This window comes from Heptranchias perlo, chromosome 28 (genome assembly GCF_035084215.1).
Source record: "Heptranchias perlo isolate sHepPer1 chromosome 28, sHepPer1.hap1, whole genome shotgun sequence".
In the NCBI taxonomy this organism is placed as follows: Eukaryota; Metazoa; Chordata; class Chondrichthyes; order Hexanchiformes; family Hexanchidae; genus Heptranchias; species Heptranchias perlo.
This window is the reverse complement of record NC_090352.1, coordinates 30,103,379-30,124,734: the sequence shown is the minus strand read 5'-3', so window position 1 is coordinate 30,124,734 and position 21,356 is coordinate 30,103,379. Positions and strand designations below refer to the sequence as shown.

The window sequence follows — 21,356 nt, the reverse complement described above, 5'->3', positions numbered from 1 at the left end:
TACTGCAGATGCTGGAAATCTGAAATAAAAACAGAAAATGCTGGAAATACTCAAGTCAGGCAGCATCTGTGGAGAGCGAAACAGAGTTAACGTTCCAGGTCGATGACTTCTTCCAGTTCGGACAAAAGGTCATTGACCTGAAACATTAACTCTATTTCTCTCTCCACAGATGCTGCCTGGCCTGCTGAGTATTTCCAGCATTTTCTGTTTTGATTTCTCTTCTTCTTTCCTCTCCTCTTCTGCCTCCTTCCAAAAGTCAATGAAGCTGGCATAACTCACTCGAACAGGCAGCCTCCTCACAAACTGCGTGAGATTTCAAAGAAATATAAATCAAAGGAAATTTCAGTAACCTTGTACTACAAAAACAGACCCACTCCCTGTTATCCTAATTTATGGATTGGAACCTGCACTGAAAATAAAAGTCAACGTGCAGCCATCAAAGTATCAGATTCAGAAGACACATCACAATTTCGTTTGCATTGGCTACATGTACCTTAGTTGAAAATAAAGCCAAACTCATATGTTTGTTCTTTGTGATAATGGGAAGAAATGAAAACTTTTTCTTTTAAAAAAAACCTTTACAGATCAAGTTATTCGAAGTTCAGTTATAACTACCTACCAGAACACATTTGGTTTTAGTTATAGTACACTGTGAAATTTGGAAACTGGCAAAGAAGGGACAAAGTTTCTTGATAATTAAGAACTGCACACACTGCGGAGTCTCAGTAAACTTTGGTTCCAGAGTTACTTTGGCTTGGATGTAAATCCATACTGATTTTTCTGGTATAAGTGGCAATATTGAGACATGGCAATAGGGGAAGTCACCTCTACAACTATAGATACCCAATGATGAACACATCTGACCGGGCTCTGTAATGCCCATTATTATTTTCAATACATCTTTTGAGATTTTCTTTGTGATCAAGGAGGAGAACATCGTGTACCATGTGCACCCATCATGCATTCAAGTTCAGGTACATCACAAGTCAGATGCAGGGTAAAACACCCTCTAACTCCATCATGTAACCATAACCCAAATTCAGAAGAGGATACCACAATGCACCACTGATATTTCTAGTCATCTGTGGTTTCTCTGAATGAGACTGTCAATGTGGTGCCAAACAGTGCAGAATTATGAACTGTGCATGTGCACCTATTAAGGCCTGGCCAAACTCATTTCGCAATGGTCCACTGCATCTTGCAGAAAAAGGAGATTTTCATCCCATCAATTTGTCTGGATTCAAATCCTAGTCCCAGCAATAAAAGTCACAGTGTACTAACTCACTCTACTACTCAGTGCCCCAGCTTTTATGGGTAATAAGGGCCATCAGTATTTTGGTATGATGTGAGCACAATGACATTTACCCTGTAAAGTTTGGAACTTCAAGGCCAGTTGTAAACATAACAGTCACAGGGCCTTTATATCAATGGCATCTGGAATAGCATTTCCTGGGATCATACCAAATTCCCCTGCAAGAATCAGTAAAATTATTATGTGGGGGTTGGTCTGAGAAACTTGGTTGTCCAAAATTAAGACTTATGTAGAAAGTCTAAAGACCACAAACTCACAAGTTATATTTTCTCATTTTAATTTGTAACGGAATTTATATTCAGATCAAAATTCTGGTGCATAGCAAATAATCTAGAAAGACAGAACTACATTTTTGTACCTACCACAGAATATTCACACCACTGTATTATGAATGTTTTGTTGTAAAAGTACTTTTCACCCCTCCCCCTCTGTGGTCCCCCTACATCGGACATCTTCGCCAGCTAAAAGATACAGCTACTGCAACTCTCCTTGGGTTTTCCCTACTTATCTGTAAGCAAAGCACCCACCAGATGCTGTGGTAATACAATACCTGAGCAGAGTATTACTTTAATTATATTCTAGAGTGAAGCATTATAAAAATTAGAGAATATTTCAATGATAGTCAATTTAATTCCATTCCTTCCAAAAAATGCTCCATATTAATCGGACACATCTCTGTGGAGCCCTTTGACGTTTATAAGAATCATTAGTGAAAAGTAACAGGGTGTTAAGAGATGTGTTGAAAGAGCTTCATCCATCTCGCCAACACGACTTCATTTAAGTAGCTTGCCATCATTTTACTCCTGTCACACTTTTGTGCAAACTGGCAATTTAACTCTGAGCAGTTTTCTTATTTCCAAATCAAACTAGGGGCTTTTTATAAATTTTGTTTTCAACTTATGTGGCTTATCGCAATCGTACAACAGCAAGGCTTCATGAACAGTTTTACCCCTTGTACACAACACTTAAAAAGGCAACATCTGGCTTTCATGGGAAAGCTCAAATTGAATGCTAGGGTTACGTACAGTAGGTGGTCTTTGGACAATACACTACAGACGTGTTCTTATCCATGTTGCAGGACACTGGATATTCAATCATTTGGTGGAGATCAGGAAAACCTATAATTGCAATCAGAATACATCAAACTTTTAATTTCATTATAACCAAATAAAAACTTGTGTGCTTCCTGATCTTTCGGTTTGTAAATTCACTGCCCAGTGCAGAACTGAGCCATACAGTACAGGAAGTGCCAGGTTAAATTGTCAGTCCATGCCCAGATAACAGATCTCAGCTGGGATTACAGTACAATTGCCCCCAGCAACTGGACATGGGGGAGGGGGATTGCTACATAAATCCTGCTCACGATTACAATCCACTGAGCCCGACCAATAAGTGCAAGTATGCAGACATTGGGCAGGGACAGGATCAGGCTTGGCTATGAAGTCTGTCATCGTCAAATATCCTGTTGACAACGAGAATGGCAAGTATACCATTCATTTTAAGATTTCCAACTTGCAGTTCCACAGCTTTATCAATAGGGGCATTGTATGCTTTTGCTCAACACACATGGTCATCTAGACACAGAATGCTTGAGGATGGAAATATTGGCTTAAAAGGGAGGATTATCCCTCCTGACCACTCTCTTGGATTTCCCTGGGAAGACTGGCCCCCATTGATCTCTGCAATGACTTTCATTTCCCACAGGGATTTGCCACAATGCTCTTCTGTGTGCAGGGATTTGTAGCTATATTCTCCTGAAGCAACTAAAGACTGATTTATCACAGATTGACTGGGACATGCTTCACACAGTGACTCACACACCCTTCCCATCACAGAAATAATATAAAGCTAATCAAGGAGGATTTACCAGCCCTGTACACCAAGAGAGTTGATTTGTTTTAAAGGGTTTAAAAATACATAAGCACAAGTTTCAAATATCACATTTTAATTTCCTAATAATCACTCCAATGTTAATTTGTCCTCGTGAAAGGTGAAATGTCATGTTCAAGAGTTCCTGGGGCAACAGCTGAACTCCTCTTCACCTTTAACCTATCATTTCCACATATCCATTCCAAAGTAATGGTATTAGCGACAAACACTCTACATGTCGACCACCACCATCTGGTTCTTATTCACAGCAAAAACATAATCTACAATAGACCAAACTCAAAAGGTGGATGTTACTCTTGATGGTTTCCGAATCCAACTTCAAACGACATGTCATTAATAGTTTACGGTTGCAGTGTGCTCGGTTTAGAACTTTTGGTTCAAACCATACATTCCCAGAATGTTTCCCTCTCTCCCCCCTCACTTTCACACAAAAAATATCGTTTCAATTAAATTAAATAAAAACACAATTTAATCTGGCCTCTAAGATATCTTAAATGAAAAATAAATAAAATGAGTTTAGCAAAACCATTTGAAAACAAACCATGTATTAGCCACAACAGGTGAGAGGGAGTCTTTTCAAAAAACCATTCATCTCTAACCTCTTAGCAGAAGGTGTTAACCTTTGGTGGCTGAAAATTCTGACTGCAAAAAAAACTGGCCTTAGGTGATTTTACATTCAAACAAGAATGAATTTTGAAGCAATTGTGAATTTTAACTTTTCCAACAACTATGCATTTGCAAATCTGCAGGTTAAACACATAATATTTTATATCTTGTTTTAATCACAATTTACACCTCACACTGACAATAAGTAGTGCCATTTCTGTGGCTGAGAGGCATCATTATTGTAAATCTCTCAACGCAGATCTGATCGGCACAAGTTAGCTGCCAATCTGCAATTGCTGCCAGCTATTTGTGTTGACTTGCTCCAGTTTGTGCTCCTTCCAATCTCCTGCTTATGATTTGCTGGAATGAAACAAAAAATGGTTCCATTTCATTTCCATTCCCACTCTCCAGTGTGTCTCTCTTCACTGCCAATGAATCTGTTAGAATATTGCCTGATGAAGGCACCTGGCTCCTGACAGCCTCAGTTCACTCCAGAACTTTGTAAAACTATAAAGGCTTTAGCTATTTCCTGCCAGCCTACCGTAGGAGAACGCAACTGCTATGGGTACTTCCTTGCAGGAGCACCACTCCTCACTTATACTCTTCACTCAACTGCAGGGCATCAGAAAGAAAGAAGCAAAGAAATTATCAATAAAGGTGTGATGCATCAAAACATAAGAAAGCAAGTAACAAGATATGACCATATTTAACTCAAGCCCACTCCTTCCACAGTCCATATAAATCTTCCCTCTTGTAAACCCCACCAAATTTAAATCTGAAGTTGCTCCTATCTTCCTCAAAAAAATTAATCAAGTATAACTCCAGAACACCTATCTAATCTCACATCCTATATTATACATCCAACACCAGCTGCCTTATCTTGTTTAATATTTCCATGGTCCCAGTAGCTCAGGAACCACTGTGTTCCACTGAGTGTTTGTTCATACATCTACATCTTCACTTACCCTTGTTACCAGATATTTATCTAGCACTATTTTTAAACCTATTATTAATCATCAACACAATATTACTTGCTTTATCTAGGACAACTTGGGGATGGAGAGGGAAAGGAAGAGAAATTCCTTCTTATCTCAGCATGCTTGATGTTGGTTAATTTATATATTCGTGTCCTCAAAGCTGCTTTTATATTACAGCCCGGATCTTGGGAGAATTAGCTAGCTGCATCAGTCTCCCACATTTAACTTTGTATGGTGCAGCTAGTCTTGTAAACCAGCCACACCACACAAACCCATCATTTTGTGATATTTTGGGCAGTGCCCATGTGTGGAATACAGGCAGAACAGTGGCATGTGTGCCTCTTGATGTCAAAGTTACCATCAAAGCATGCGGCCACATCCCTCAAAGACTAGCGGCAATTAGGAAGATCCAGTTTTTTTAAAAATCACTAATTTCGTTGAAAAGCTGCTTGAAGCTTGCGGACAGTATTCTGTCCTCCTTGCATTGTACATAAAACCTGTACAATAGGAAGACTCGTTTTTTCAAAGATTGCTGTTAATGTCAATCAAATAAACATTTTAAGAACAAATTGCAACTCAGCAGGCTATTTAAAATCTGCTCTTCAGATGGCTGAGCACTTTCACACCTTCTTTACAAAGAGCAGTGTTCTGAATAAAAACAATTGTTTCTTTACGGTCTACAATCCATGCATATCCAGAAGAATATATGATGCTTTCCAGGTTACGCTGTATTCACAAAAAAAATTCTGTGACCCTTAAATTACAATGACCTCCATTAACTTTCACATACAGAAATTATGAGTTTAGAGTTGTTACACACTATCCCACTTCAGACCATCACATTGATTTTTTAATTCTTGGAATGTTCCTTAGATTATCATGGCTATCTATACTCTTATAAAACTGCTGGATAATTCCCTCCACACATCTGTCACAATTACTTTTAGCTCTGACCGGCATTTAAACGAAGCCCATTTTCTACACCATACTTCCACCCTCAGCATTCCATGGCATTACTCCACAGCACAAATGACATTACATCGGGTCATTTAGGTTCTCGTCCTTGGTCATCACACTTGGCCAAAGTGCTGCGCATCGGTTGGAGCTTTGGCATTCCACCAAACGGCATTTTGTTATCTTAGCAACAAGAATGGTTTTTATAACATTGGCTTAGTGACAGAGCATGTCCTAAAGCAGACATCATTCATTTAACAACATACAGTCCTCATAACAGAATGGCAGTACACTATCTTCAGTTTAACTCATTCAGAAGTGGAATTAAATATCCCACTTAAATTAATAATGGGGCCTTCTGACTACTTTCTGAAAGATCCTTTGGGGAGGAACCAGTAAGTGAACTGTATTTTATTCTTCCAGAGAAACTTCACAGCAAGCACAGAAAGAACATTTTTGCACTAATATGTTGAATCATTGCCCCAGGTCTCCTGAAGGTGGCAACATGCCAATGAATGGTTACATGGGTGCCAGCAGTCTTCCAGTTGCTTGCCCAAGTGACCATTGTTGATGTATAAACCTAGATAGGCAGTGTCAGCAGGCTACTTAGCTGTGGAGAGGGGGCATCACAGCCAAGGCTGATCCTATTCTGACCCCATGTTTGCACACAGATATTCCAGCGAGGGTCACACAATAGTGATCAGGAGTAGGAATTGTTGCTCATTTTTACCCTCTCTCTACCCCAGGGTCACTAAACCCAATTACAGTGCCTCCCAGCTAACTCAGCAAAGACCATGGACTGAACCTGGCCCCTTCCTGGTTTAATATCACACCACATGGTGCATTTACTCACTGGGCCATCAGAGGTGGCCCAGAGTATGCATTTTTTTTCAACTTGGTAATTAATTCTTCCCTTCAATTGGACTCCTGGTCAGCTGGAAGGAATAGGACCAACAATAAATGTATCAGTGTACCACATGGGAAAAAGCACCTGACTTCAGGCAAGTATGAATATGTAGCTGCAGTCAACTTAGCCAGCTCTGTCACACTAAAAGTACCAGTCCTACCTGGTAGCAGAACTGCTACTCCTGTTGAAATTTGTTTAAAAAGATGCTTTTTCTTTATTCAGCATACACTGTTGGTAGCATTCATAAATCCTAGTTTGAGACACACAGGTCCTTTAGGTCTACTTTGGCGTTTAAAAAAAAACAAACATTTCCACTTGTTCTAAATTTTAAACCTCATTATTCTAATTCTGAAGAACTCCTCTGTATAAGAGGAGTTCTTCAGCACTCCTCTTATACAGAGAGACATGTCCGTGTGCTTTACAAGGGGTAGATCCAAGCAGGAGGGTAAAGGAGAGAATTAGATGGGGCAAAAGCATGGTGAAAGGGAAGTCTTTAGGAGGCGTATGAAGGGAAGGAGGGAGGTGACAAAGTGCGGGTGCTGAGGGGAGGAGCCCCAGAATAGGTACATTGCTTGAAGCATCAATCGCCGTTAGTGGAGCAGAGGGAGTGGAAATTGATAAGTATGCCGGTGGTGTAGGAGCAGAGGGTGTGTGCTGGGACATATGGCTGGAGGAGATCATGGACAAAGGAAGGAACATGGAGGGATTTGAAAGTGAGGATGAGAATCACAGTCAATTTTCTGAGGCATAGGGAGCCAGTGGAGGTTAGCAAGGACTGGAGTGATGGGACTGTGGCCCTTAGTGTGGGTGAGAGCATGGCCATGGCATGTAGATGACTTGCAGTTTATGGAGTGTAAGTGTGTCCACACTTGCAATGTGGGTAATTTAACATGATACAAATCAAACCATGGAGTGTATAGCTCAATGGTGACACCTGTCGAGGCTTAGGAGCAGGCAACCTGCCTCCCTGGTCAGTAATAGTACATGGCACAATGGCATCTGGAGTGAGAAATAAACAGTGAAAATAGAAATGAAAAATGGAAAGGGAAGAACACATGTCCTAAATAAAACCACAACAAGAACCTGAGTAACAGTGCAAACCAAGAGAAAATAGCACCCATGTACTCACGTAAAAAACAGGTACAGTGGTGTACTAGTTATGATACTTGGCCAGTAACCCAGAGATTGATAGGTCCATGGCAAGTTATGAAATTGAATCGGTAAAGAAAGAAAATGACCGTGAAAAGCTGCTGGATTGTTGTAACAATGTCCTTTAGGGAAGGGAACCTGCCTAGGTGGTTGACTCTTAAATGCCCTCTGAGGTGACCGAGCAACCCACTCAATTGTGACAACAATCCAGGGCATCAGGGAATGGGCAATAAATGTGGGCTTGCCAGCGTCAATCACCAATTCAGATGTAACGGCATTTGTTTTTAAAAAGCAGCTAAAGTATTAGTTTGCCATCAGTGGAAACTGAACGTTAGCTGTTGCAATGTTAGAGCAATGTTTTTGTGAGTTATTGTAGGACGTGAACGTGCAACTAGCACAAGTACCAGTAGGGAAAAAAAAAATCAACCATCAGTTCCTAAAATCTGGATTTGTAGAAGAGTCGTTTATTCATCACTCTAAAACCAACAGAATGTTGTCGCCTCACAGTTAATTTAACAATGGAAGCTCTGTACTGAATGAAACCGACATCTGGAAGCAGTAACACATGTGAAGACAGTCCAGTAAACTGATCTGTTCCTCATTTGTTTTCCTTGGTCCCATTTCCTGCGGGATTCACACTACTTCCAGAGATGGTACAGTTACCGGGGCGAGGAAGGTCTCTCAAACAGCTTCGCACCAACTGCAATCTCACTCATCTACAGAACTTCTGCTGCTTCTGCTGGTCATTCTATTTAAATTTAAATAAGGCAAGGAGATCACTGATGCACTCTCGAGAAGTTTGCTGGGTCGTACTAGAACCACTACATCAGCCATTGGGAAAGTTTGCGCTTTGGTAGATGTGATATCTGCTAAGACATGAATTATTATGGTGCAAGTTTGTGGGACAGCACATTTATTTTTTAATTTACAAGTGATCATTTAAATCATTGTGCATCTCTGGTTACAAACTGATACAGTTCTATTGTGGTCCTTTAGATCCTTCACTGAGGGGACATGGTACTCCAGGCCACAGATTCCTCCATGACTGCAGTCATTGCTACTACATGATCAAGCAATTAAAGACCAGCTTGAGATACGAAAGATGACTACGGCAGTCTTGCTTCCCTTATTCCAAAGACAAAGTCTTACCTTAGCAAGAAACTCCATCCAGCACCTGATTAATAAGTATTCTAAAAGACCAGAAGGACAGGTAACTGTTTATATTGCCCAATGCTGTGTGAGACCATTATTCATCAAGCAGCCAGTGGCTTCATAGACCCAAATTATACTGCCACGCTCAGGTCTGACTTTTGAGGCCAGTTCCAAATTGCACATATTTCCAAACTGGCCCGACGATGTACTCCCATCTGTTCACTTCAAAGCAAATGATGTCATAACGCGGTGCGTTCAACACACGATCTGCCATTCACACAAGGTCCAGAAAACCAAGGTTACACACTATCTGCAAATTCAAATTCTGATCTGATGCCCTCAGTTGCCAAGAGTTTCATTCCTCGTGCCAAAACAGAAGCCATAAAACACTTGCAGTAGAACTGCACCATTAGTGACAAGCACCTCTGAGATAGTCAACTGGCTTTTTGCCTATCTGGACGTCCTGAGCAATAAAGATAAGATTGGACGTCTCTTTAAGAAGCAATTTTCATCTACAAGTTGCACCTTTTTTTTTTAAATAAAGGAATCCCTGTACCCACATTCCCTATACCCACTGACCTCAGCTGAAAAGGCAAAGTACCCAATTAAACCCAGTATGAAGCCACATGGAGTACTCACCCTTGACCCTCCCAAGAGGTGTTTTGGTTGTACTTTAATCATGCTTGCTCCTCTCTGGTGCATTCAGCCTGCTCCCCGTCTAAAAACATCTACACAGCCTCTTAAGTTGCACCTTTCTACCTTCTTGGCTAATTCCTGGACCTTCTGATTTTCACCATCACCAACTCTGCCATGCTCCAGCAAGACACCTTTATTTTGTTCTGTTCCTGTGTCTGACCACGGGAACCATGGGTAAGGAATGAGAAATAAAATCCATAACCTACTGTTATTTTTTAAAAACCTCCAGAAAGTTGCTCATGGTTGAATGCAATATGACACAAACAGGATATCCTCACTCAACGTGAACTGTCCATAAGCGACAACTGATCCTACTCTCCATCAAGTCAGTTTGCAGCTATTCACTCAGGCATGACTAAATTGGAAATTTCGAGCATTACACAGACTATAAAAGAGCACTAATCAAGAAATGTGGTTTTATACCTGTCGGCCATCTTGTCCTACATTGGTCTGTCCTCTCACTACGGTTCGAATGTTATCATCCAACCGCCTGTCAAAATAAAATACAAGATATAAAAACATTTACATCCAGACACAATATTAATAGGCAAGTGATTTGGCATGATGTAACACCCAAAAAGTTCCACACTTAATGTGTGCAATGCAATTTGCTAGCAAAGTTCTGCAATCTTGCATAAGAAATCCTGAAAAATGCCAGTTTAAGAACAGATCTGAGTGATAACAAATTATTTGCCCTGACTGTTAATAATAAACATGACCAATATAACTGGAGACTGACATGGATCACTCTTCACATGTTTACCATCAAGTTGTTCCATTATTGTCAAAGTTACAGCTCACTGCGACAGCATTTAAACATTTCCATTTTCTGTTCACCTTTGCTTTTGGAATCACAGGCTTTATCGCTAATAAAAAAATTTCACTTATTCTGCGGAGTGCAATTGATAATTTTACTCTCCATCAAATTCATATGTACATGGGAAAATCACAAATCGCCACTCATGGAGGGTTCAGGTAAAATCACTCAAGGAAACCTGAAATGGAGGTTAGAAAAATAACTTAAAAATAAAATGGGTAGAGAGAAAGTGACCACATCATTCACAAATTTAAATTAACCCTTAATTGGTTGTGGTCTACCAGAAAGCAGCATATCAGTGCATACATACAAAATTTAATCTGTGACAGCTTCAGGGATTCTTTGGCGTCAGCACTTCATTGGTTGAAAATCATTTTGGAACAATGTGAAGTCCTGATAGGTGCTGTATAAATTAAAGTTATTTCTTTCTTTTATTTAAGTGCAAGCCCAATTCAGTGTCTTTCACGCTCCTAAAACTGCAAATACCTCATCTTCAATGGTTAAAAACTCACAGATCAAGAAATATTCAACTTTTTATTTCAATCCAATTAAGAATGGATTGGGAAGGGACTTATAAGAAGCCATTCTCCAAAACAAGAGTTAAAGATCTCCAAGTACTTAAAAATATACCTCAGAGTGAATTTTTGTGAGATAGTCGTGCTGGGGAATTACTTCCTTACTTTTGACACCCAGCATTACAATTAATCAGTCACAGGCCAGATGCAGCTCCACATCTAAGTTGCCCTTCCCACTGCTTCAATAACATTCTTTACCCTCAATCTCAGAACAGCTGCCCTACAATGCAACATTTCTATTTCCCAACCCAGCCATTCTTGTAGCCTCACTGGGTAAGATTGACAATTGGCGCCAAATTATGGGCAATGGTGCACGGTGACCTCTTGCCTGTTGGGAACTCGACTGAGATGGGCCAATCTCGTTACAACGTAGGCCCATGCAGCCAACAGAAAGAGACTTTCATCCCATCAGTTGGAGACAGATTGGAGCAAGATGTCAAAGGACTGCATGGTAACTCACTCCCCCAAACATAACATTTATGTGTACAGTCTGGTGCTACTTCTAAATGATTTATGTTAGAAGACTATTGAACAAAGGAAGCACTTGCATCCTAAAGATTTTTTGCAGCAGTGGAATGCAACACTGTACAGTCAACTGAGTGTGTAGGTGGAAACAGGATACTGGTGAAAAGGCCACATCTTCCCTTGTGAAGCTAGAAGATAAAACAATAGAATCGATGGTGGCTTGATAGCAAAAAGTAACATAATCCTAAGGACTTTTTTTTTAAATCATGTGTCTTAAGCTTAAATTCCTCACAACACAAACTTCAAATTAGTTATGACTACAGTCCAATACAGTTTTCAAATGAATAGACAGACAGCTCACTGGTGCCTTTAAACATTCATGCTTTAAAAACAAATCATTTTTTAAAAAATCCTGATTGCAGATACAAATTTAATCCAAGTTCATGAAATAAAAGTGTAAAATTCCAAGAACAAAAAATTGAGGATTTATCTAAAAAGTAGTTTCACAGAGGAAAAAAAAAATGACAACTAGAATTAGGTTTAAAAATGTATACTGGACTAAATGGAATCCAAAAACAGCAGGCTCTTGGATGAAGCTTTGTCCCCTGGAAGCCGCATTTGAAAGAACTGGCTCAGGAGGCAATTTCTGAAACTTTGAACCTTTTGTGTCATTTACATCAGAAACCATTATCTGCTTTCTTTGACTCATATCCCATGGCTTTTTTTTGGTCCCACTCCTCTAACTAATCTATCTGCTCTATCTGCTGTATAGATACCCAAGTATCAACTTCTTTAGTTGGGCATTTGGGAATTCTACATATGGTGCATTGGGGGAAGGAGGGAGTAAGGGGGGGGAGGAGCGGTGGGGGTTGGAAGGAAATAAGTGGCACATTAGTCCCAATTACAATACTGTTAAACCAAATATCTCCCATGTTACAGCCAGAATTCTGATAGTTCCAACTAGTCTCAATTGTACAGAAACACCCACTGTAAAAGTGCTAATTCTATCAATTCAAATTACACAAGTAAGTACTGTCACTACTGCTATTGTTATCACCACATGGTATGGGGAGGGGGAGGGAGGGAAATCACACATAGAATCATATAAATTACAGCACAGAAAGACGTTATCCATCCCATTGTGCCAGTGCCAGCATTTCAACTAGAAAAATATCTATTTGAACCCATTTTCCTGTACTGACCCCATGGTTTTTATAGTCTTTCTTTTCAAATAGTTATCCAATTCCCTTTCAAATGCAAATATAGACTCTGCCTCAACAGCTACTTACATTAAAGCCTTCCACGTTCTAATAACCTTGTGTAAAAAAAATCTTCCCTTTTCATCCTTCTAGTTATAATCCTGAGTTTATGTCTCCTTGTTAACGATTCACCCACCTGTGGCAATAACCTTTCACTATTCACCCTCTCGAAATCTTTCATAATTATGAAAACTTCTACTAGATTCTCCCTTGACGTTATCTGTTCAAGTGGGGAGGAAAAAAACTCCCAATTTTTCTATCTCTCATTCTCTGCATCATCCTAATGAATCGTCACTGTATTTCAATTTCTGAAATATCTTTCTTAGATTGGCTTCACACAAGCCTCCTACCTTACTTCATCTCATCCCATCAACATATCCTTCTAGTCCTTTCTCCTTCGTGTACTTATCTAGCTTCCCCTTAAATGAATCTATGCTATTCGCCTCAACCACTCCATGTGGCAGCGAGTTCCAAATTCTCACCACTCTGAGTAAAGAAATTTCTCCTGAATTCTTTACTGGATTTATTAGTGACTGTCTTATATTTATGGGCCCTAGTTTTGGACTCCCCACAAGTGGAAACATGTACAGCTATTGTACATAAACCATTGACCACACGATACATATATAGTGTTAGTACTTGAAAACCCAGCTTTAGAAGAATGGACTACTGTAATTGTCAACAAGACAAGCCTTTGAGAATCGGATATCAGCTTCAGTTGATTCAATTTAGGTCAGCAGAATACAAGATGGCAGTAGGTACTTGCAGAAGATTTCACACATTAAAACAAAGTCTTTCAACGCAAAGCAGCATGATGGAGCACCAATCCGCAGCACCACTGACCAGATAGACTCAGCTGACTTGCTTATCTCAATTACGCTGCTGTAGGAGAGAAATAAAAATGTAGGCACTGCCATTCCCAAGTACACGGTTGTGCATCTTGCAGCAACGCTGCCAGAGGGTTGGAGCAGGTCAAGCTCTCACTGCACATATGGCCTGGGGAGAAATTAGAGATGTTTCACACTCAAAAATAACCTTCCACCCAACCCTGTAGAATGGTAGAGAAAGTCAGCAAAGGTACAAGTTCCATAAGTTATGGGAAAAGTAGTGATAGGAGACATTTTCCAAAAGGTAATTAATATCCCACGGGTCAATAAGGGTCATAAGTGTAAATCATGGTTCAGACCTTTAACAGCCTCCAAATTTATATACGTCAATATGTGCTCAGCTTCAACCACAGGTGTGCAAAAACAAATGGTAGTGACTGATGGTTCAGTTCATGTGAAGAGACATGAGAGACACATATTTCATTTAAGAAAAGTTACAATAATAGAAAAATAAGATAACAGCACATGCAAAACCCATCAACAATCCAGAGATCTGTATGTATTGGCCGCGTTTTTCTTTTTCCTTAGATATTACCAAAGATCGTCATTTTCAGTGGGGGAAAATGAATGATTCGAGCACAACAGCATTGCCAGTACACTACTAGTCAAAGAAAAGCAATCAAAGAGATTATTTTCAACAACACATCAGGCATTTCACCAGCTAAAAAGGAACACTAAGGAAACTCTGATTACGGCATACTGTAAATTTAAATCAAAGGCACTGGGATGAAGGGGGACCATGAAAATGTGAACCCACTAAAGAAAATATTCCATGGATAGCTCTGTTACAGGGCAATAATACTTATTTTATATATTATCTATTATCTATAAACTAAGTGTCGGTTCAGCAATGTATTCATCAAATTCTGTGCCTCTGGTCACAGTGTATTATGTTTTTAGGCTTTCACCCTAGATATTTTCCTGGGGTTCATTATCATTCACTAATATTTAGGTAAATGTACTGTGAAGCAGGGGTTGAGCAGAGAATCTCGTCATTGTAGTCTAGATTACGAGATATAGCACGTGCTGCCACAAGGTCTCCGTAACTTCAGCTGGTGTAAGAATAAACACAATCAGACTGTGGCCTAGAATTTAAACAGAGCATTAAACAGGTAAAAAAACTAGCACTCAGAACAAACAGCATACCTAAAGTAATTACAAACTTTACTGCTCTCCTCGCAATGTCAAAAATAATGCTTCCCTTGTACTAACCCTCAACATGAAACTGACTCTAGAAACACTTTCACTTAGACCATAAGAGATAGGAGCAGGAGTAGGCCATTCGGCTCCTCGAGCCTGCTCCGCCATTCAATGAGATCATGGCTGATCTGATTTTTACTTCAACTCCACTTTTCCGCCTTTTTCCCATATCCTTTGACTGCCTTGCTGATCAAAAATGTGTCCAACTCAGCCTTGAATGTATTCAATGACTCAGCCTCCACAGCTTTATGGGGTAAAGAATTCCAAAGATTCACGACCCTCTGGGAGAAGAAATTCCTCCTCATTTCCGTCTTAAACGGGCGACCCCTTATTCTGAGACTATGCCCCTTAGTTTTAGATTCCCCCATGAGCATCTACCCTATCGAGTCCCCTCAGAATCTTGAATGTTTCAATAAGATCTCCTCTCATTCTTCTAAACTCCAATGAGTATAGATCCAACCTGTTCAATCTTTCCTCATAAGACAACCCTTCCATACCTGGAATCAACCTAGTACAACCTTTCCATACCAGGAATCAACTTACTCCTTACATGGTTATATGCTATGACAGAGCCGCTGATTAGCCTTGTATCCTTGACAACTCCAGACTGTCTTGTCTCAATACAGCCCAAAATATAGCTCCCTCGGAACAAAGGACATTTAAAAACTGTATTTCTCGTAACTACATTTAGGCAATCAGCCATTCATAGGCTTCCATGTTCCAAGGCAATCTCGAGCACACTTTGAAGCTCAAGTTTTGTAATTTTAGGACATCCATACTTATCCAGCTATCAGAGATGCCGCTGGACAGGATGGTACAAATACATTTGTATTCAACGGACATATTAAACCACCATTATTTCCATTGGAACAACCTATAGATGCGCATAAATGCCTAATGAAATGGTCTAATAAACCATAGGCTATCATGTATATTCTCTGCAACTTGATGAATTAGCTAGCAATACTTAATTTTAGCCCTGTTTACTGTGACCAGCAAGAGAGATCCAATAAATAATCAATCATGGGCAAAAATGCTTCAATTTTGTCACAAAACAGACAATCACTTCTTCAAATACTATACGATAAAATGGGCTTTGTAAATGCTGAAAGGAACACTCACTTTAGGATTGGTAGAATGTCATGCTTTTAAGATCTGAAAGTCTGCAATCCATCTAAAAATGTTTGAAGCCTGGGCTACGTGGAATTTGTCTGTTTTGGGGGTTGGGGGGGGGGGGGGTGGGGAGTGGGAGTGGCAGGGATTGCGATGCATTTCATTGAAATTTCAGGACCTCAGAGATAGGGCCACACAGCTCTATCACTTGGTCGGGAAGGAGGGACAGAGAAAATTCATACGAATTTTTCATCCCTATGCTTGTGAAGTTTGCAATTGAAATGGATGTAGCCGCAAGCTGTATTTTCACTCAGTAAATTGGAGGACACGTGTTTTATAATGACAAGAATATTAAGCCATATAACATACAATCTATCTAAAAGTCCCTCATTTAGCGCACACTTCCTGTTTGTCACACTTACCTCTTGTGTCATGATATAGTCACACTTTGTGTCACAGTTCTTTGTAACACTTCAAAACATCTGTTTGGTGTCAAATTTTATTTGATAATCACTCCTGTGAAATGCCTTGGGATTTACTACATTAGAGGCGCTATATAAATGCAAGTTGTTGTTGCATTCTGTGTTTTTTCAATGACTTTTTCATACCCTTCCTTCTAATCTGCCGATTTAGCCCATGTGACCAAGTCCCTCAGTCATCCCTTCCCTTGTTTTCCGTTATTTGCCTGCCAGAGGCCGGTTTTATTTAATTTATTACTTTGTGGAAAGATCACTTTCTCAGGCAGGAGGCCAGTTTTAATATTATTTCACTGAAGTCCGTTCTCTGAGCCCTTCCTTTTAAATTGCTGACCAACTGAAAGCAAATTCTATGGAATCAATTAAACAAAAGCCTGTTCGCTGAGGCCAGTTTTATTTAATTTATTTCAGAGAAGCTTGTTTTCTATTTGAACAGCTGCTCCTGGGCGCTCCCAGCCAGGACCCATGGACATGGGCAGCTCAGGGTTTGAAAAAAAATGTTTTAAACATTACTCCTGACTGGAAGCTTTGTCAGGCCTTCTGATGGCGGACGATAAAACGTTAACACTCTTCCCAGTCGACAACCTGCGAGCAGACCATCTGAAGACCGAATGAAAACATTGATGCAGAGGCCTCAGCGGTGCCACTGCAATTTGGAAACGGAACAAAGGGGCTGGGAGAATCGGAGTTCACCAGGGAATAATCCCGAGTTGTTATGATCTGGAACGCAATGCCTGAAAGGGTGGTCGAATTCAATGATAACTGTCAAAAGGGAATTGGATAAATACTTCAAGGGGAAAAATATAGACAGTTTCCTAGAAGTGAAGGGATTAGGGGTTACGGGGAGCGGGCAGGAAATTGGACATGAATTTAGATTTGAGGTTAGGATCAGATCAGCCATGATCTTATTGAATGGCGGAGCAGGCTCGAAGGGCCGATTGGCCTACTCCTGCTCCTATTTCTTCTGTTCTTATGCAGGGTTATGGGGAAAGAGCAGGGAAGTGGGACTAATTGGATAGCTCTTTCAAAGAACCAGCACAGGCATGATGGGCCAAATGGCCTTCTGCTGTGCTGTATGATTCCATGATTCATAAGTGTAACAAGTAGGTCTGAAAAAATATTGAAAATAATGGATTTCTGGTGTGACAAAGATATGTGACACCAGGCATAACAGATAGACATGAAAAAAGTAGCATTTCAGAAAAATTGTATCAGTGTCAAATGTGCCAGAGGTGCACATTATACACAAAACGTGAGAGAGACAGAAAAATAAATAAAAACACCAGTGTTTGTGACCAGGCTCCACATAACCTAGATCGCTCCAACACAATCCTGAGTGGATATATATGCATGAGCCTCCAAGTAATTGGAGATTTATATACATATAATTATTTCTTTTGTAAAACTACAATCAGGATGTGGAGATGCCGGTGATGGACTGGGGTGGACAAATGTAAGGAATCTTACAACACCAGGTTATAGTCCAACAATTTTGTTGGACTATAACCTGGTGTTGTAAGATTCCTTACAATCAGGAAGGTGCTCTTCAGACAAATGCTGATCAAGAATTTCAATTACCAGTAGAGTTACATTTTGCAGTGAACATTTGCTTGCAAGTTACAGGAGATGACAACCGAGCATTCATAGTCAGATGAATGGGAGGGGATAGTAAGTACCATGATATAAATGCTTCCTTTTCAGCCACAGATGTCTTTTTAACACAGTTTGTGTATTTTTGCTGCTCTAAGCCCACACAATGTAAACACCCCTCTTCACACAAAGGAATGGAGTGTTTTGCTGTGTTTACTCTTCCTTCCGTATTCTTTTTGTCAAAAAGTCTTCTGATGGAAAGAGGACAGATCCCTCCCTGCATTGGGAGCCTAGACACAGAATAGAAGAATGCCTGCGTTTACAGCGTTCAAACACAATGAATTATGTAGCTACTGCTTTAAAAAGGCAGGCACAGGCTCTTTGTAAGATGGAAAGTAAATCTGTCAGCACCTCTGAGCACTGAGGCAATGCCAACACAAGCAAAGCTGACTGATAGATAAATGTCTGCAAGACCTAAGCACAAACAGAATTCCAGTATGTACTAATTCATTATCTGAAGTCTACGTCTTTCAAATTTTCTCCCATAAATCCAAGTAACCAGGACACCATATATTCCGCAAACCATTTGTTATTTTTGAGTCGCTTTGATCAGTTTCCAATGACTAATTAAGACACAAACACCTCCACCATTTCTGCACCAAGCTAATACTCTTACGATGGCTTCACGTTACAGCCAAATCTGATTTTTTTTAAAGCTGTTTATTTGACTGCCAGAATTTTTCACACACATGCACCAACTATAGACTGATAAAGGGCTTGAAACTGCAGTTTTATGATTTTACAGAAACAGATCTTGAATTGATTTGCACATATGATGTACACTATTATATGCTGAAAAAATACTCAAAATTTAAAAAGTGCATTATATGCAAGTGTGCTTTATACAGAAAAATGCTTCTACAGATAAATCCACACTACATGCATTTCGTGTAAAAAAATCACAATAAATATTCCACAAACATCTTGTTGAATTTCCTACTGACTTTCACATGGCAAAACTAGATTATCCTTCTTTTGACAGAAACTACAATAAAACTCAGATTTTGACTATTATTGCTATGTTACTAAAAGTAAAAAAATAAAGAAATACTATTTTGTTGCCCTAATCTGGCAGGATCATACAACTGTTCCAGTGAAAAAGCTGCTAAACACATTGAACAAATATAAAGGGAGGCTGACACAGCAACGAATGATCTGGGAAAATGCTGCCGAATAATAAAGAGCAGAGGTCTTGGAATTTAGAAGGTCAAAAATCTACTATATATAATTATATCATTCTAAAACTTGCCTTTAGAAGGGTCATATATTAATTGCAATTTGATGACAAGACTTAGCTTTGAATGTGTTAATATTGTAATCATAGAATCATAGAAAGTTACAGCACAGGAGGCCATTCGGCCCATCGTGTCCGTGCCGGCCAAAAAAGAGCTATCCAGCTTAATCCCACTTTCCAGCACTTGGTCCTTAGTCCTGCAGGTTACGGCACTTCAGGTGCACATCCAAGTACTTTTTAAATGAGTTGAGGGTTTCTGCCTCTACCATCCTTTCAGGCAGTGAGTTCCAGACCACCCTCTGTATGAAAAAAATTCTCCTCCGTTCCCGTCTAATCCTTCTACCAATCACTTTAAATTTATGCCCCGTGGTCACTGACCCCTCTGCTAGGGTGTGGAGATGCCGGTGATGGACTGGGGTGGACAAATGTAAGGAATCTTACAACACCAGGTTATAGTCCAACAGTTTTATTTGAAAATCACAAGCTTTCGGAGGCTTTCTCCTTCGTCAGGTGAGGACGTCACACTCACCTGACGAAGGAGAAAGCCTCCGAAAGCTTGTGATTTTCAAATAAAACTGTTGGACTATAACCTGGTGTTGTAAGATTCCTTACATTTGCCCTCTGCTAGGGGAAATAGGTCCTCCATATCCACTCTATGTAGTCCTGTCATAATTTTATATACCTCAATTAAATCTCCCCTCAGCCTCCTTTGTTCCAAAGAAAACAATCCCAGTCTATCCAATCTTTTCTCCTAGCTAAAATTCTCCAGCACTGACAACATCCTCGTAAATCTCCTCTGTATCCTCTCTAATGCAATCACTTCCTGTAATGTGGTGACCAGAACTGTACGCAGTATTCAAGCTGTGGCCTAACCAATGTTTTATACAGTTCCAGCTTAACCTCCCTGCTCTTATATACTATGCCTCGGCTAATAAAGGAAAGTATCCCGTATGCCTTTTTAACCACCTTATCTACTTGTCCTGCTACCTTCAGGGATCTGTGGACATACACTCCAAGATCCCTGTGTGCCTCTACTCCTCTCAGTATCCTCCCATTTATTGTGTATACTCCCTTGCCTTGTTTGCCCTTCTCTGGATTGAATTCCATTTGCCACTTTTCTGCCCACCTGACCAGTCCATTGATATCTTCCTGCAGTCTACAGCTTTCCTCCTCACTATCAACCACACAGCCAATTGTTGTATCACCTGCAAACTTCTTGATCAAGCCCCTCACATTCAAGTCCAAATCATTAATATATAACACAAAAGCAAGGGACCTAGTACTGAAACTTGCGGAACCCCACTGGAAGCAGCCTTCCAGTTGCAAAAACACCCATCAACCATTATCCTTTGCTTCCTGCCACTGAGCCAATTTTGGATCCAACTAGCCACTTTCCCTTGGATCCCATGGGATTTTACTTTTTTGACCAGTCTGCCACGTGGGACCTTATCAAAAGCCTTACTAAAATCCACGTACACTACATCAAATGCATTACCCTCATCGACCCTCCTTATTACCGGCTCAAAAAAATTCAATCATGTTAGTCAGACACGACCTTCCCTTAACAAATCCATGCTGACTGTCCGTGATTAACCCGTGCCTTTCTAAATGACGACTTATGCTGTCCCTTAGAATTGATTCCAATAATTTGCCCACCACCGAGGTTAGAATGACTGGCCTATAATTACTCGGTCTATCTTTTTCTCCCTTTTTGAACAACGGTACATCGTTAGCAGACCTCCGGCATCACGCCTGTAGCCAGGAAGGATTGGAAAATGACGGTCAGAGCCTCTGCTATTTCCTCCCTTGCTTCTCTTAACAACCTGGGACACATTTCATCCGGGCCTGGCGATTTATCTACTGTCAAAGATGCTAAACCCTTTAATACTTCCTCTCGCGCTATGTTTATCCCATCCAATATTTCACACTCCTCCTCCTTAACTACAATCTCTGCATCGTCCCCCTCTGGAACATACTTTGTAAATATTCCATACTACGACCAGAACATTTTTGTAAAATAAATATCTGCATTAAGCT

The 21,356-nt window shown here is 40.1% G+C and overlaps 1 protein-coding gene across 5 annotated transcripts in view; it reads right to left on the bottom strand.

The window, feature by feature from the left end:
* vps53 (VPS53 subunit of GARP complex) overlaps positions 1 to 21,356 on the bottom strand; it is a 188,242-nt gene that overhangs the window by 157,074 nt on the left and 9,812 nt on the right. For 4 of the 5 annotated variants that reach the window (XR_010968530.1, XM_068008319.1, XM_068008320.1 and 1 more), the window contains one exon: positions 10,067 to 10,133. Coding sequence is in view for 3 of the 5 variants with exons in the window: in XM_068008319.1 (XP_067864420.1) it covers positions 10,067 to 10,133 (67 nt within the window). In the remaining 2 variants the exon portion in view is untranslated. Of the gene's footprint in view, positions 1 to 2,337; positions 2,415 to 10,066; positions 10,134 to 21,356 lie in introns of those variants that run through there. The other variant, XM_068008323.1, reaches the window with a different exon arrangement.